Here is a 16584-nt window from a genome sequence, read left to right on the forward strand (position 1 = left end):
TTCTGAGTATGGGAATCCTTGAAGAGAGGATAGCACATAGTCTTTAGCTCATAATAGATCTCATTTTGGCAGCAGGTTGCTAATATGACAACTTCATACCTTCTACTGTACAGTGCAGGTCAAATTATCTTGTTTGCCTAGGCCTAATCTCATTGAAATCAGAGACTAGATGTAAAATTTAGCCCTGCATCTAAAATTTTATAAGATTTTTGTATATGCTACCATTTCCTTTCTCTCCTGGTGTTACAATCCTCCTTACCACTCCAGAGAATAGATTTTGCATAATGAGTTACAAATTACATATCCAAACTAGAAGATGATATAGGGGATATTACACTAGCATTTGTGTTTTCAGGATTGCTAGCTTCCAAAGCAGTGAAAACTGGTTTGAGACAGGAGTCAGCGAGAAACACTTTATGTGGTATACGTAGCCCTGTAGTGAAAAAAACACACACATACACTTGCCCTGTATTTCATTTTAATATGAACAGCTATTGTGGAAGGCATCCCACTACAATCTAAATGTAATTAATTAATCCTGACCAATAGTAGACACATTATCGCACCCAGTTAAAAAGAATACAGTTTTCTGCTCAAGTTTGAGATATAGCCAAGAGTCCTTAGTTGAAAGGGACAGTTTTGTTTTTTGAGTGATTTTTTGTATTTATAGTCACATTTGTAGGCGAAGCAGGAAAGAAAATTCTCTGCTGCCTGATTCGAGTTGCCATTTCTGCTCCTTTGTTTGTTTAGTGTTAAAAATTGGGTATAGAAAATCTTCTGAAAATCTATGCCCACCCCTTTTGTGACAGAAAGCTATAGTTTTACTTCTATCCAAAATTTGTGGGTTATAATTGACTGATGTGGAATAAAGCAAGAGAAACAACACGATAGGTTTTTTGGGTTTTTTTTTAATAATAATTTTACTTTGGGAAATGCTATCCCTCTAACAAAACAAATATGTTAGCAGAGATGCATTAATTAAACTGAAAAAGGATGGTAGACCTGTATAGTTTACTGATGTTACATAAACATAACTCCACATTAAAGGTCTTCTAAACAAATGAAACTATCTCCCCATGTTATCTGTTGACTGCCTCCAGAAGAATTTTTGTTTAATTCAAGTCTTAGTACAAATGCTTCCATTCTCTTATTCACGGGTTCCAATAACAACTTACTGTGTGCATTCAACCTTTATGGAAAAAATTATATAGACTGTTACAGAGATGGAACCAAAAGGGATCTACAGACATTTAGCCTGGTTCAATTAAAATGGCTCTAAAAACCCCTGGAGTGTAAAAGAGCATGGCATCTTTCCTGTAGATTTTTTTAAAACCATCTTTTAGAATATCACACCACTAATATAATTCTCTGTTACATTTTACATCATGGTCCAAAAACCTTTTAGAAAGATTGTCGTTTTCATTTAAATTCTACAGGTCTTTTCTATAAGCAGGGAGACTTGGAAACTTTCCTTTTTACATCTTATTCAATGTCAGTGTCAAAAACTAGGAGCCACCTGGCTTCATTATGCTCCACTTCCTCTCGCAGCTTGATTCTTTATTTGAGAACATAACTCAGGACTACAATATACTCACGTCCTGATTGGACATCTCCCAGTAGGGTCTCTCTCCATAGGACATCACCTCCCAGAGGACAATCCCATAGCTCCATGCATCACTGGCTGATGTGAACTTGCGGTATGCAATGGCTTCTGGCGATGTCCATCGGATTGGAATCTTCCCCCCCTGGAAGCAGAAAAATCTTTTAATTATTGTAACACATGTACATCTGCATAGGTTTTGTTACCTGAAGCCATGTTTATCATATGGATTAGTAAATACCTTAAGCTACAAAATTCTATTACCATTTGCCACGGAAGCAGGCCATTTCTTATACACAATGGTTTATATAACACACAGTGCATTATATTGTATCACAAAACTTTTCTGAAGCTCTACATGTATATATTTTTTCTATATAAATCAAATCATCAATTTATTTATTTACACTTAAAGAAAGGGTTGATGAGCCAGTCTCACTGAATTCAGGTGGAGAAGCAATAATACGTCAGAGGTCAGCTCCTCAATTATGCTCCAACCCCTTTATGCTGTCCAAATGATGCAAAGGGGCCAGATTATGTCCCAAAATAGCCAGTGCAGATGAGCTTCCTGTTAGTGTAAAACTGGCAGAATTGACTCCTACGCTCCCTGCCCCACTCTCATGTTTTGGGGGAGGGAGGGGAAGTGATGCAGCTCTCCTTCACTAACGCCAATCCTCTCCTTGCATAAGATCCACGTGGATCACATGAAGGGGCATAATTAGACTAATGCTGGGGTTAGGGCTAGCATCGATCAACTCTTAGAGTCAGGGGACAACTACTCTGTTTGCACCCCTTTGTACAGGCGAGAATCTGGCCTAAGACATTTTTACTGTCATGAGAAGAGCCATCATTAAATGATTTAAACTTGGAAAAGAAGAAAAACTACTGTTAAAATTAGACCTGTTGTTATGGGGAACATCTCTCCCTGATTGAGGCCACTGTTTCATGCCATAAACCAAATTAACAAAATGCACGCAAGGAGCCTCAGGCTGCGTTTCTGCAACACGAGAACTAGAGGGAAGAGACTGAGTCACTTTCCAAAGGCGCCAGCTTTTACAGAAATCTGTAAGTCTATGATTTGGGGTCATGCATGAGAAAAGAAGCCCATATTACACAGTAAAATAAAACTTTGGCATAAAATAATTCAGAAATGAATATAATTGAATGCAGAATACAATGACAGGTTTAAGTAGGTTCCAACACCAGGGATGTATAGTATATGTAGCACTGGTGAAAGATCCAGCTCAGGCTTCAGCTCAAACGATATCTATATAGGAACTTCCATTACTGTATAATCTAAGTGTCTCACAATTTGTAATGCATTTATCCCAAAACACCCCTGTGAGGCAGGGAAGTGCTATTATCATCATTTAAGAGTTGGGGAACAGACCACCCCAGGGACAGGAAGTCTGTGGTGGACCTGGTTCTCCTGGGTCCATAGCTCGTGCCCTAACCATTACACCAACCTTCATGTCACATGAATCACTCAATATTGGGTGGGTTTAGTGCCTTTTGCTGTCCCCCCATCACTGTAAATAAAACCCCAAACAAGTAAAGAGCAGTTTTTGAAGCCACTTCCCAGAACAGTCTTCCTCTTTCAGACTCAACACCCAATATGAGATGTTCCCTACTCACACTGAGTAAAATGCTTTGTATTTGTAGGTTTTTCCCACAGCCCTCACTGCTGTGGCATTAGAGAGCCACACAAACATTTAGAAATGTATGGTCTTAATACCTCTCTGAGGAAGAGGAATAATACTGTCCTCTTTTCATACATGCCCAACGTCACACAATGAGTCTGTGGCAGAACTGATGATTAAACCCAACTTTCCTGAATCCAAGAGTGTTAATCACCAAACCCACTGCTTCAACCCACTATTTCTATTATATCTATTTATTTTTTTAAGCATACAGTTTTTCTATAGCAGTCTCTCCAGAGTCACACAACAAACAAGTAAATGCTTGTAGAAGAGCTGTAATCTAAAGGTACAAAACACACCCACACCCATATACACTCCAACTCTGAAAAGTCTCTCCACTGAAACCGTCCTGTTCATCTCACCAGCTCAGAAACAGCCTGAGTAAACAATAAACCATATCACATGACTGGGTTCTGTCAGTGGAAGGGGAAAGTGATTTGAGAAGCAAGGGCCTTACACTGAGTCTGTCCAGTCTTCAGAAGTACAATTCTAGGGACTATCTCCTTACATGTCCCAGCTGCTTTCAACTGTCAGGGTAAAATTACCTTTACGCTACCTGGGACCTAAACTACAAAGGACTTTTATAGATCAAACACAACCTTTGAACTACATCTGGAAATGAATATGTACCCATGGCAGTCTCTGGAACACAGATGTAATGTATTGCCAGCATGAAACACCGATGAGTATGTCGGCAGCAGAATTCTCCGTTTAAGTGAATTTTCTAAGAGATCCTCAAGGATAGGCACTTTGCAGTTTGTAGCTAGGAGACGATATAGGAACAGATAACTGTTGAGCTTTGCTTCGATAGGAAAAGTTGCAACTTCCTAGCTAAGCAAAGATAGGGAAAAAGCAACTATTCTGCTTTCTAAAACAGCAGTGGATCCTATATTGTGAACCTGTGTGAAAAACACGGGACAAACTCCCTCAAGAGAGGATTCAGATATCACTTCTGGCGATTCGTCCAGGTGTTTCCCAGCTCACCAATCTCACCAGGAAAGCCAAGTGATTGCACATCTGATTTGGGAGAAATTGAGACAGAGAGCTAAGCATCTTCAGCACACTAACAGCACTACAACTCAGAATCTCTCACATTGTCCCCTACTAGTTTCATCTACACAGTGAATAGAGGGCAGGCAGAATATAGACTTGCAGTACACCACATGACAAAGGACTTGAGCAGATGAACAACAGTCTGCTACTAGCCTCTGGGTCCTCTCCAGGGAAAAATAATTGATCTACCCAAGCACGACTCCAGCTAAACCACCAGGTTTACAGACATGTAAATACCATGTTGTGGCCAATGGTACTAAATACCCTGGCCAGATCCAAAAGAATCAGCATAGCCATCTCTGCTCTTTGCCCATTCCATGAATAAGCAACTCAGTGCAAACATCAACTGCCTTCAGATACTGAGTATTCCCATTTAATACCTGCTATTTAATATAACATTCTGTTTATTTTAGGAAAATAATGATGTTATTTTTCCTACATGCAGGTAATAACCTATTTATTCCTCTTAAGATGATGTCAAATGAGAGCCTTCAAGAGCTGACACACCAAAAGTCTAAATTCCTGGAACTGATTTAGGAGCTGACCTGGTCATGGCCAATCTTGAATTAAGAGCCAAGAACAAAGTGAGATTAAAATGGTTGCAAAATACAATTTTATTCTCCCCAAGAGAAAGTGGGTGCCAATTTCTAACACCACAATGCAAGGGAATAAATGCAAATTTGGATCTGACTCCCATACAGCCCTAAGTGCTTTCCACCCCAACTAGCTTCAGCTTCTGAAAGTGTTTAGAAAAGGAAGAGACTGGCTGACACATGCATGTAGATAAAATGTAGGCATCCCAGGAACATGGGAAATAACGGTAAAGTATAACTTACAGTACAAGTCCAAAATCAAGACCATTCTGACTGGATCTTGTAGAAGTCACCAGATGTCAAGGGCCAAAAATTAGTCTGTGATTGAAAGGAAAGCCCTTCATGGAGGGGAAGCACAAAGTCCTTACCTGACATCATCTTAAAGGGAAAAATTATTTAATTAATAAAAATAGTGGCATTAGTCTCCAATGTTCTAGAAATTACTCTATTATTATGTGAAAGACAAATTCAGTAAAACATCAAAAGTTCTTTTTTTCTGCACATTTTCATTGATTTTATGAAGAATGTGTGCCTATCTACGCAAAGTTAAATTTCATTGAAAGTGAAGAGCTTTTTTTCTCTCCTACATGTCTACCATAGCTCTGTTCATGATACTGAAGGCATTCATCTATGCATTGGGGGTGAAATCCTGGGACCACTGACTTCAATGGTCCCAAGATTTCACCCTTAGATCTTAGGATATAAGAGTTACTTCTGAGAAACATACAACTCCTCTGCTCCCCTATCACAATAACTGATAGGTTTATAGAGGTACAAGTATATAAGAAGCATAATAAATCTACATAACTTAAAAGCAAGGAATACAATACACCATTTTCATAACCAGATCGGATTAGGACCCATAATGCTACAAAGTGAAATATTTCAACTGCATGTTGTATGGAAGCTATTATTCAGTCACCACAGTATATGGCAGGAAATTCTGGCACTAATTTCAAGTCAAAAGCAACAACACATTTGTCAGCTTTCACCGCAGAACTACGAATTCATGCAAAAGAGGAAGAGTCTAAAATTTAATTAATGTATTAAAAAAAAAAAGGAAAACAGTAGAAAATAAAACTGGAAAGCTAGTTTAAAACATTTAAAGTTCCACATTTTGAGAAAACTGAGCCATTTTAGATCTAAATTCCACAGAAAACATTTAATTTTTTTTTTCAAAAGTAATATTTTAAAATCAAACAGAATCTCTCATATGTGACTAGAATTTTCTAAAAATCAGATTATAGAACCCAAGCAACAAGAATTGAAAATCAAATACGAGTTTATGCAATGTTCCTGGGAAATACTTCTACTGGGAGACGGAAGAAGGCTTTCATAAACGTGAGTGAAACCAAAGCTTTTAGCAAGGTGTTTTAGCTATTTTAGCTACAAGTATCCACTGACATTGAATGGATCCTGCTTATCAGACTATAATTTCAGCACCAAAAACTAAGGATTTTTTCTTAAAACTGGTGCAACGTTTTCACATATTTCCACATATTTTAAATAACAAATAAAACAGTCCCATTAATTGTAGCAAACTGAACTTCGAATTTTTGTGCACTCATCCATTTTTTGAATAAACTATACGAGCTACTCTAGTTTTAAAAGCCAATAAACTGAAAGAGAGCACTTAGTGATTGCTCAAGTAAGAGAATCTTTTTTCCTCCATCTTCTTTCTCTGTAAGAAATGCTTGTCTGAGCTGGAGTTTACATGAACACCAACAGAACACATCTGGTTCATTTTTATGACTTACCCATAGCAAAGACGACATATAACTTATGGTTAATCACACAATAGACTAAATCAAACATTTTCTATTAGGCTATGAAACATAAATGGGCATTTGCCAAAGATGGGGCTTCTTACATCTCAAAGCCCCTTCCATAAACGCAGGCAAAACCCTGGCTAATATTGCTGGGCTACTGTTCTTTAAAATTAAAATCAAGTGGGCAAACCGGAATCCATAGAACCAAATTTCAGAATGAGGACCTATAGTTATGCCTATAGAAATCTGCAAGCGAATGTCATGCCCACAGAGACCCACCAGTGCATGCCAAAAAAAAAAAAAGGTGTAATCAAGTGTATAAGTATGCACATGCATGTGTACTGTTACCTATTTGTGTCCTTTTTTCCACTTATTTTCTGAAGACAAGAAACCATTATGTACACTTTCAGCACAGTCTCTTTTTAAATGTAACTAGGGAAAAAATAGCAAGCTAGACTCTTTTTGCCCCTGCATCCTCCTCTTTCCTTATTTTTTAAAGAAAGATGTGAAGCTGAACCCCAGGATTGTGAAATGGGTGCACCCCAGCTTAAGCACTGACAGCGGAGCATTGATTTGGCCAGCACGGCATAAAACAAAGTAACCAAGAGAAAACAAAGGGCTGTTGTGGGGACCTGTCCAGGCATGTAGAATAATGTCATGTCAGACAGTGTCTGAGTCACGTGACAGTTACATGTGTGCGGGAGTATGTCATTACTTTAGAATCTGGCAACATTTTAAGACCAGGGGCTCTTAGTTTCCTGCTATGTCAGTGTGAGTTTGACATTATCATACTGATGGAAATTAAAAATATAAAAATACTGAGGGTAACCCACCAGATCCACTCATAGTAACATAATGCAGAAGCTCTGCACCCGTTCCTAATCATGGCCCTAGCCTCAAACAAAGCCACAGGCTTATTAATATGCTTTATATGATCATATGAAGAAAAAATGAAAAGCACAAGCTCAGCTAATTCAAATGGCTGAATGCTACTATAGCTAGTGAATTGAATATATAATGTTACAGCACTACGGCACACTGCATAGTGTAAGAAAATATCTTTGTAACACACTTGGAGCTGATTACCTAAAAATGTATATTATTTTATGTTATTTATTCTCTCTATTTTTCCCCTCTGCCTAGCCCACTACAGTGACTTTCAACTGCTATACTAAATTTATTTCTTAGATTTTTTTTTTTAAATATACCCACTTGAAGTTCAGGGAGACTGTGCAAACATTCATTGACTGACAAGACATACGAATTAAGACCAATGTACAAAATATAACACCCTCCAGAACATGTCCCAAACTATGGCTCTTCCACTCTCTCATATAATCCACTTGGGTCACTTTCCCAGAAAAAACCCTGGGAAAGTCTATGCTAAGTACAGTAGATATAAGCAAAGCAATGTCAGTCACCTCTCATTTCATCACCTGTGTAAGTGCCTCACAAAAAGGTAAAAATCTGGGATACTTTCAAACAAAGGGAAAAGAGAACTTTCACCCAAATGCAAGGAGGGAGTAGGTGATAGTTGCAGAAACAGCAGCTACAGACCTTGGTTGTAGCAAATCAGTAGCCAGGGCTATCTAGGTCTGAGAGCTGCTGTTGTGTGCTGGAGCAAAAGTGTCTGTAGTAATTGAAGATTTTGTTTGCTGTCGATGAGAGCTGTGATTCTTACTGTATCTGAACTGTGAAGCATAAATCTGCTGAAACTAAACAAAGACTTCAATTTATTTCGAGTGCGTCTGATACTCCAACACACAGCAGCTGCTTCCAGGCCTACGTATCCCAATCTCATATTTTGATTTATAATCAGTTAGAAAGTGAAAGTCATGGATACTTGACCAAGTGCCTGGGAAGAAAGGAATCAAGAGAAACAGATTTTAACAAACGGGTTAGAAGAATTTGGCAGCAAAAATTAAAGGGCAAAATCCAGACCCATATTCTATAGGGTCACATGACAGGAGAATCAGTGTTGTATTGGGCATGAGGTAAGTCCAAGAGCCATCTGGCTGGTACAGGACAGGATGGCTCATGGTGGCTGCTGGAGGCCTGCCCAATTCCCTTAACTAGCAGAATGTGATTCCCCTTGTGCATTAATGGACATAACCCATGAGGTAGTGTCCTCTTGAGTGGTAGGTGACAATCCTACCCTGTAACTATGTAAATGCTTAGGAGAGGTGGGATAGAGCAAGAGGGGCTTCCTATGGTCTCACCCTCCAAGGCACCCACACAACACAGGGCAGGATTTAGAACTGTGACTGAAGAGAGAGCGACTAACAGTTAATTGGACTGCGTTCTTCAATTAAATGTCAGGCACACTGGTGATGTGCCTAAATGTGCATTTAAATAGTGGTCTAAAGTAGTCACTAGTTTACAGTACATAAATATTACGTATCTGAGAAGCACAACTATGGCCCTTATGCAAGTGTGATCTTTACACTGGGCTTCAGAGGACTTGCAGAACAGCATGAGTATTACTGATTACTTATTTATAAAGACTGTAGAATTATATTCCTAATGGAAATGTAGATACCAAGGCCCTGCTCCTGAGCAAAGAATGGCACAAGTGTATGCCAAGTGACTGGGGCTCTGCACAGAGGGTCTGTACATGCACAGGGGCTCTGCCTGGATGAGTTCTCTTTGCAGGACTGGGGCCTGGATTATCAAACAACTAAGCCACTTAAGATATCTTATTTCACTATCTGAAAGTGAACATTTGGAAATACGGTTACAGCTTTGATTTCTTTAGTCAATTTCAGAAAGCTTCTGAGTAACTAGTACCCCTCCCTTTAGCTGGTAAATGCGTTAAACTCTATGGGACTATTCCATTATTTTAAAACTTGGTCCCTTTTTTTCCTTCATATGAATTTAGTGGCTGTGAAATCTCTTGGGATTAACAGTCTAGGAAACAGTCTTCTGTTTAGCTAAATAACAAGGCATCAGCAGTGCAAACTTTCCTTCTCTTTGCTAATGGGCCTGAAACAGAACTGAGAAGGACTCAGGGTAAAATTTTCAAAAGCGACCAAGTGAGACTTAAGTGCCTAGATCACTTTTTTGAAATGGAATCTAGACACTTTTGAAAGTGTTACCCACACTTTGTAGATTTGTGAAGATAGCTTTTATACACATGCCTGTTCAATCACTGCCCTCTCTGCTGAGACAATCAGCAAGAATGCCAGCTAGAGACAAAAGTAAATGGTGGCTTTTGTAACAAATGGCACTCACACCTTCCAGTGGGCAACCACCAACTCATTTCACCTAGAACGGTCATCACATAATGGTAACGTGTGGTCCTTACTGACCTGGACTGGATTTGTACTAGCAGCCCAGAGCTTTGAAACTCCTTTATCTTATCACCAAACTTTTGTGACAACCACCAATCCAGCTGCCCCCCTTTCACCCATATGAATTTAAAGTAGCAGCACAGGCACTCTGGATTATCGTAGCAGGGAAATCAAATGAGGATCTAAACAATCTCAGAGCTAAACAGTGATGTCTTCATGGTGAACAAAGTGACTTCCCCACCTCTGGAGCATGCTTTCTGATGCCATTTCAAAGGATGTCTGTACAGTCTCCCATTTATCCTGTGAATGAAATTAGATGTGGTCTAGATTGTATTAAGAGATTCTAATCATGTTGGTAACTTCCTGCAGTAGTTTGTGTGTGTGCCATAAATGGCAGATGGGGTTTATTGAACACACATGAGCACGCTTTGCAAAATGGTTTCTTCACATCTGATTTCTTTATCTAAATGTAAATAAGCAAAGAGACATAGAAAGGAGATGGAGGGTAGGCAGAAAAGAAGACTTCAGCACTACCATTGGAACATCAGATTCCTGCATTGGCCAGAAATTCCAGTATCACATAAATCTCTTCTCTGTATTTCCGACCCAGGGAAACCTGCAACCCACACACTTCAGCACACACGCTTCATCTTCAATGAACTCCACTTCCTTTTTAAGCCTTTTGCTATACTGTCTGATGCACAGCTATTTCTCCCCAGGCACCTTTTTGTTCCAGCATACCAGGGAGTGACAAGTTTCTTAGGTCTTAAAGTGGCCATAATGTCGTTTGCCTCAGGCAGTAGCAGCAGGCTCCAAAATAATGAAAAAATGGTCAAAGGAAAATTATTGCCCTGCCCCTTTAAGGCTTGAGCATGGAAAATGGAAAAGGCCCAGGCTTTCCTCAGCCCTGGGTCCATTGCATGAATTCTTTGGCATGCTCCACTCCATCTTTACCAAAACAAAAGAGGGAGTAGCAGAGAGTCTCATCTCTGTGCCTCTTCAGGCAGCGTGCAATCAAGAAGGCAGACAAGAGGCACTCCACTCCTGGGGGTCTCCTGGCTCTGGTGGGCTCCCATATCTGATCATACCTAAGCTGGGAGTAGAGGGTTGGGGAAAAGTTCCCTTCTCCTGCTCTTGAGAGAATCCCTTTTCCCTTCCTGTTCCTTTTCACCCACCTTGCTAAGGCCAGGTGAAGGTTCTCTCACTCCAGCTGGCAGACAATACAAATTATGCAGGGAAGGGGAGGAATCCTGCAGTGCAACAACCATACTTGGAAGTGATCACTTAGAATAGTCACCACTGGGGGACTTGATTCACACAAGCCCCACCTCAGTGGCTAAATGTGCTTGATTTCACATAAACCCTCCCTACCCCCAGGACCATCAGATGGTCATGAACAGAGCTGGTCCAAAAATTAACTTTTTAAAAAATGAACATTTTGGAAAATATTTGTATAGTATTTCTTAAAATTATGTTTTAATGTTTTGGATGTTCCTTTTTTTCTTGTTTCTTCTTTCCATTCCTTTTTGGTCGCACTCTCCCTCCCTCCCAGCCTTTTTTTTTCTTTTTTCCCTATTCTCTTGTTTTACATTAAATTGATTCCCCCCTCCCCACCCACCCACCTGAACATTTTTTGGCTTTTCAAAATTGAAAATTCTTGTGGGAAGGGAGAGGGAAGAAAAGTAGGTCCTTTCCAGACCCTCGTAAGATGCAAACAGAAAAACTTCTACATTTCTGCAAAATTTGACCAGTTCTAGTAATGAACTACCAGTTTGTCTCTAACAGTTTTGCGGTGGCAAACCACAGATGGAAAGCTTTGGGTTTGAGTCTCCTCTCACTATGCTTTCACATACTGTTGTAGCTTAATTGATTTCCATAGAGTTACTTCTGTTGTTAACTAATATAAGTGTGAACAGAAGAAAGTCATTCATGTCCAGTTAACTGCCTTCTAAGCTGTCCCGCTGAAGTCTCATTTTCTAGCATTTAATAAACATGTATTGTTTCTTTGATGACTTAACTCTGTTAAGGTAAAAATAACATGTATGTTTGCTATACAATCATCTGCATTAAAGGGCAATCTGCTGTTCCATTCCCTGCTGCCTCCCCTTTGCCAGAGCCTTTCATTGCTGTGGTGGGGAAAGGCTCCAGCAGTGGAGAGGCACGAGGCCACCACACTACTAAAAATAACAGTGTAAATGGGGGAGGCACTGCTTGGGTGAGGAGAGAGCCATATAAGATACGTACCCTAAGGTTCCGGCATGTCTTTACTCACCTAAACGGTGCTTTGCTGTTCACACTGCTGTTTATACCCATGCAAGGGGGGTGCGCAGTATATGTACTCTACTTGCCCCCGTAAGTGAACGTATCCACAGAATGATTTTCCACCAACTATAAATGCAGAGCTATAATTTTATACTTGTATCTTCCTTGACAAATGTGTAGGAATTGGCTGCAGTGAGCTCACCGGCAAGTTTAACCAGCTATTGATCAGATTTTCCTATGCTCCACAGGACAGGATGGTCCATGTGCCCCGGTTTAGGAGTCTTGAGGGCATATGTGGCCTCAGGCTGCACTTCCAGCACCCCAGTTTTATAGCTATAATTAAGAAAGGCATAAACATATGAACTCACCCTGGTTGTGTAAGCAGCTTCTGGGTCATCCTCCAATACACGCGAGAGGCCAAAATCCGAGACTTTGCACACCAGATTACTATTGATGAGGATGTTACGTGCAGCTAGGTCACGATGGACATAACCCATATCTGACAAGTACTTCATACCAGATGCTATCCCTCGAAGCATGCCCACTAGCTGGATGACTGTGAACTGAGCATCATGTTTCTGCAAAACATACAGAATGCATGATTAAGAGACTGATTGTACAAGTTCGCCATGCACAGATTTTCCATTGAAGTTGCTGGGAGTTCTGCATGTGGAGGACTTGCAAGACAGAGACCCAAGATAAAAAGCATTCATGAAAATGCTGTGACTAAAGGAGAGTAATCTCTTAATCAACTGGAGGCAAACAAGGGACAGGCTTTAATTTCAGATAAAATTTTGCTGTTCCTGCTTTTACTTCCACCTGAATTTCAATTTCCCAAATATAAGATAGGTGCAAATGTCAGATAAATCTAAACTGTATGCATTCACAGAGCTAGGATTTTCAAGGCAGCCGATGGGAGTTAAACACAGAATTCGCACTGATCCGTCTGTTAGGAAAATCCCTGCCTCAGACGGCGCAATCGTATAAGTTATATGGATAGAGAAGCAATTTTAAAAATTACAAATGCTTATCTGACTCAGAAATTGCTAAATGCCATCCAAATTTAAATTTGTTCTCCAAAATTGTCCTCAGTCTCAGAATCAAAATCACTATGTCACTGTTCTTAGGCTGAAAACCAATATATGCATGCATGCATTCATAATTTGGCTACCAACAGACAAAAGTTTTCAGCCTCCAAGCTCCTGCTCATGTGTTTTGCTAGTTACAATATTGCTTCCATCTTGCTATGTGAATCTACATATGACCAAAAATAAAATGTATTCAGTGATCAGCTTTCAAATACATTAAACCCCCACTCCTGCAGTCACATCAGTGCGTGGGGCCTCCTGTGCCCCATGCGGAGGCTTACTATATAAATGGGACTCTTCATTCACACATGGGCAAGACCACATGAACCCGATTGAAAGACAGGGGCATAAGTTTTATTTTTCACTATTGTTCTTAAGGGACAATATTGGCTGTCTAAACATTAGCTGAACATATGGCAGAGCTGGCACTGAAGTGGCAGTCAAGTGTTTGAAAAGCCCGTTGGCATTCACTTTCAGAGTGAGATCATGGTTGGAAAGGATGCATTTGCATGAAACTTGCGTTAACTTTGATGACTTGATAAGTTAAAAATACAAATTTCAATCAATAAATTAGCAAATAAAAATCAATACATTATATCTGAAATACAGTGTATCAATGAATCGGTTAAACTGCATTATGTAAATAAGGTAGGACATGGTGTATTTGGCCAGTCAGGGTTTGAACAGTAGGCAGTCTACATTATTTCTCATTTTATAGTGACCTATAGATTGCTAGCCGTTGCACAGAGAACACAAAATAGGTCTCTGCTCTGAAGAGTTCGCATTATCAATAATGGACCATGCAGGCAAATGAGCATATAACATACCTCAGGGATGGGAACAAGGACAAGTATTATTAGAAATAAGATTGTACGGGTACTCTCTATAGGCTGGAATTTGTATAAGTGATTCAAGCTTTTTGTTTAATTTAAGTTTTGCAGGAAAAGCATTTTTTGTAGGGGCAGAGTTTTTAGGAGGGACTGGAATGAGATGAGGGTGGAGTCTTGCTAAACTGTGTTTGGCATAAAGGGGCAGCATGGAGGAAGACACTGATAGATGCTTGTGAAAAAAAGAGACATAAGTTACGAAGACAAGTGTTGCTGGTGGAGCAGACAGCATGGATAAGAATGCAGGAAGAGATCAGGCTGAAGATGTAGCTGGGATTGTGTGATGCAGGGCCCCGAAAGCAAAGACAAGAAGTTTAAATTTGATGTGCAGTGCAAAGGAACATGAGGGCAGTGGTATGATATTATAATGTACATAAAGCGGTCACCATTACAAAGTCTGCATTTGAAAAAAGAGAGAAAATGGATACTAATGTATGGCACTAGAACTGGCTGGATACTATTTTTTGTGCAAATATTAGGCTAAACAGATATTTTGGTGGGGAATACAGGTACAGGAGGATCCCTGGGCTTTCCTGAAATGTTTCAAAACTGGTCCGAGACAGTTCAGAGTGATTCAAGGGATTAAGGAGTTGACCACACAGCTAATTTAGCTGTGTACATAGGTGCAACACCACCATCGTCTTTCCTTTGCAGCTTTAACATTGCCACTTTATGGGTATTGTGACAAGGTCGGGCCACATGGCTGCAGAAGAGTAATAGAAGGCAGATATATTAGCCACAGGTTAAGCAGGTCCCTTTTCCCTGGCTAAGGTAACAGGGAAGGTTCCAGAATAATCAGGAACCTTCTGGAGACAATTAAGACAGACAGGCTGATTGGCTGCAGGTGTTCTAATCAAGAAGCTGCTAGAATCAATTAAGGCAGGCTAATCAGGGAACCTGGGTTTTAAAAAGGAGCTCACTTCAGTTTGTGGTGTGCGTGTGAGGAGCTGGGAGCAAGAGGCACTAGGAGCTGAGAGTGAGAACGCGGACTGTTGGAGGACTGAGGAATACAAGCATTATCAGACACCAGGAGAAAGGTCCTATGGTGAGGATAAAGAAGGTGTTGGGAGGAGGCCATGGGGAAGTAGCCCAGGGAGTTGTAGCTGTCGCACAGCTGTTCCAGTGGGAGGCACTCTAGACAGCCACATTCCACAGGGCCCTGGGCTGGAACCCGGAGTAGAGGGCAGGCCCGAGTTCCCCCCAAACCTCCCAACTCCTGGTCAGACACAGGAGGAGTCGACCTGGACTCTGGGTTCAGAAAAGCCGCCAAGCTGAGGGCTGCCGTGAAGCTCCAAGGCGAGCAAATCCACCAATAACTGCAAGACCCACCAAGGTAAAGCAGGAACTTTGTCACAACTGGTGTCGGAAGTGGGATATGGTGTCCACAGCGCGGCGGAAGAAGGAGGGTGTTTGGAAGAAAAAAAAAAAAAAGGGAAGAAGGTCTATTTTTATTTTTTTCACCATAATGGAGGAGGTAGTGCGGGCACTGATACAAGCCACGGCTGCCCAGCAGGAGTCTACTCGTGTCCAGGCAGCCACTCAACAGGAGGCAGTGCGGCTGCAGCAAGAGACTAATCACCTACTGATGGACCAGGCTATGTTGCGGGAACTGGTAAACCAGGTAAAGGCCCTTACAGAGCTGAACCGCGGCCATGATGGGACGCAGATCATGTGGGCCAGCAACTGGCTGCAGCAAATGATGCTGGAGGATGATGTAGAGGCATACCTCCTGGCCTTTGAGAGGACAGCCCTGCGAGAGGCTTGGCCCCAATCCTTGCTCCATTCCTGTGTGGGGAGGCCCAGAAAGCCTACTATGATTTGCCTGAAGAGGCTCCGGCAGACTACCCGCAGCTGAAAGCAGAGATCCTGGCCACATCTGGGGTAACGACCGCAGTGCGGGCCCAGCGATATCATGAGCGGAGGTGCCAGGAAAACAAAACCCCACGGTCCCAATTATATGACCTCATCCATCTCGCACGAAAGTGGTTATGAACTGAGTCCCGGAGTCCGGAGGAGATACTAGAGGTTCTGGTCATCGACCGGTACATGAGAGGACTACCGCCAGACCTTTGCGCCTGGGTAAGGCAGAACAAACCCTCCACCTACGACGAGGTTGTTGCGCTAGTAGAAAGGCGATGGACAGCGAGGGAGCTGACCCAACCAGTTAAGGAAGAAGCACCCCGGGTTAACCTAGCAGCACCAAGCCCTAGAGATCGGGTGACTGGGCCACCAGGAGAGCCCGATGGAAAAAGAGAGGGGCTGAAGGCCCACCAGAAGCCACAAAGAGTCGGAGCACTGAGGGGGAAGAGGATCGTGATGTTAGACTACCCAAACCAAGAGAC

General features: G+C 41.3%; 1 protein-coding gene across 4 annotated transcripts in view; it reads right to left on the reverse strand.

Moving 5' to 3' along the window:
* The window catches only part of EPHA3 (EPH receptor A3), a 713608-nt gene that overhangs the window by 22886 nt on the left and 674138 nt on the right, over window positions 1-16584 (reverse strand). For all 4 annotated transcript variants that reach the window (XM_043538478.1, XM_037907108.2, XM_007057545.3 and 1 more), the window contains 2 exons: window positions 12636-12845; window positions 1596-1745 (listed from right to left, as the gene is read on the reverse strand). In XM_043538478.1, coding sequence (XP_043394413.1) covers window positions 1596-1745; window positions 12636-12845 — 360 coding nt within the window. The remainder of the gene's footprint in view (window positions 1-1595; window positions 1746-12635; window positions 12846-16584) is intronic.

This window comes from Chelonia mydas, chromosome 1 (genome assembly GCF_015237465.2).
Source record: "Chelonia mydas isolate rCheMyd1 chromosome 1, rCheMyd1.pri.v2, whole genome shotgun sequence".
Taxonomy (NCBI): domain Eukaryota; kingdom Metazoa; phylum Chordata; order Testudines; family Cheloniidae; genus Chelonia; species Chelonia mydas.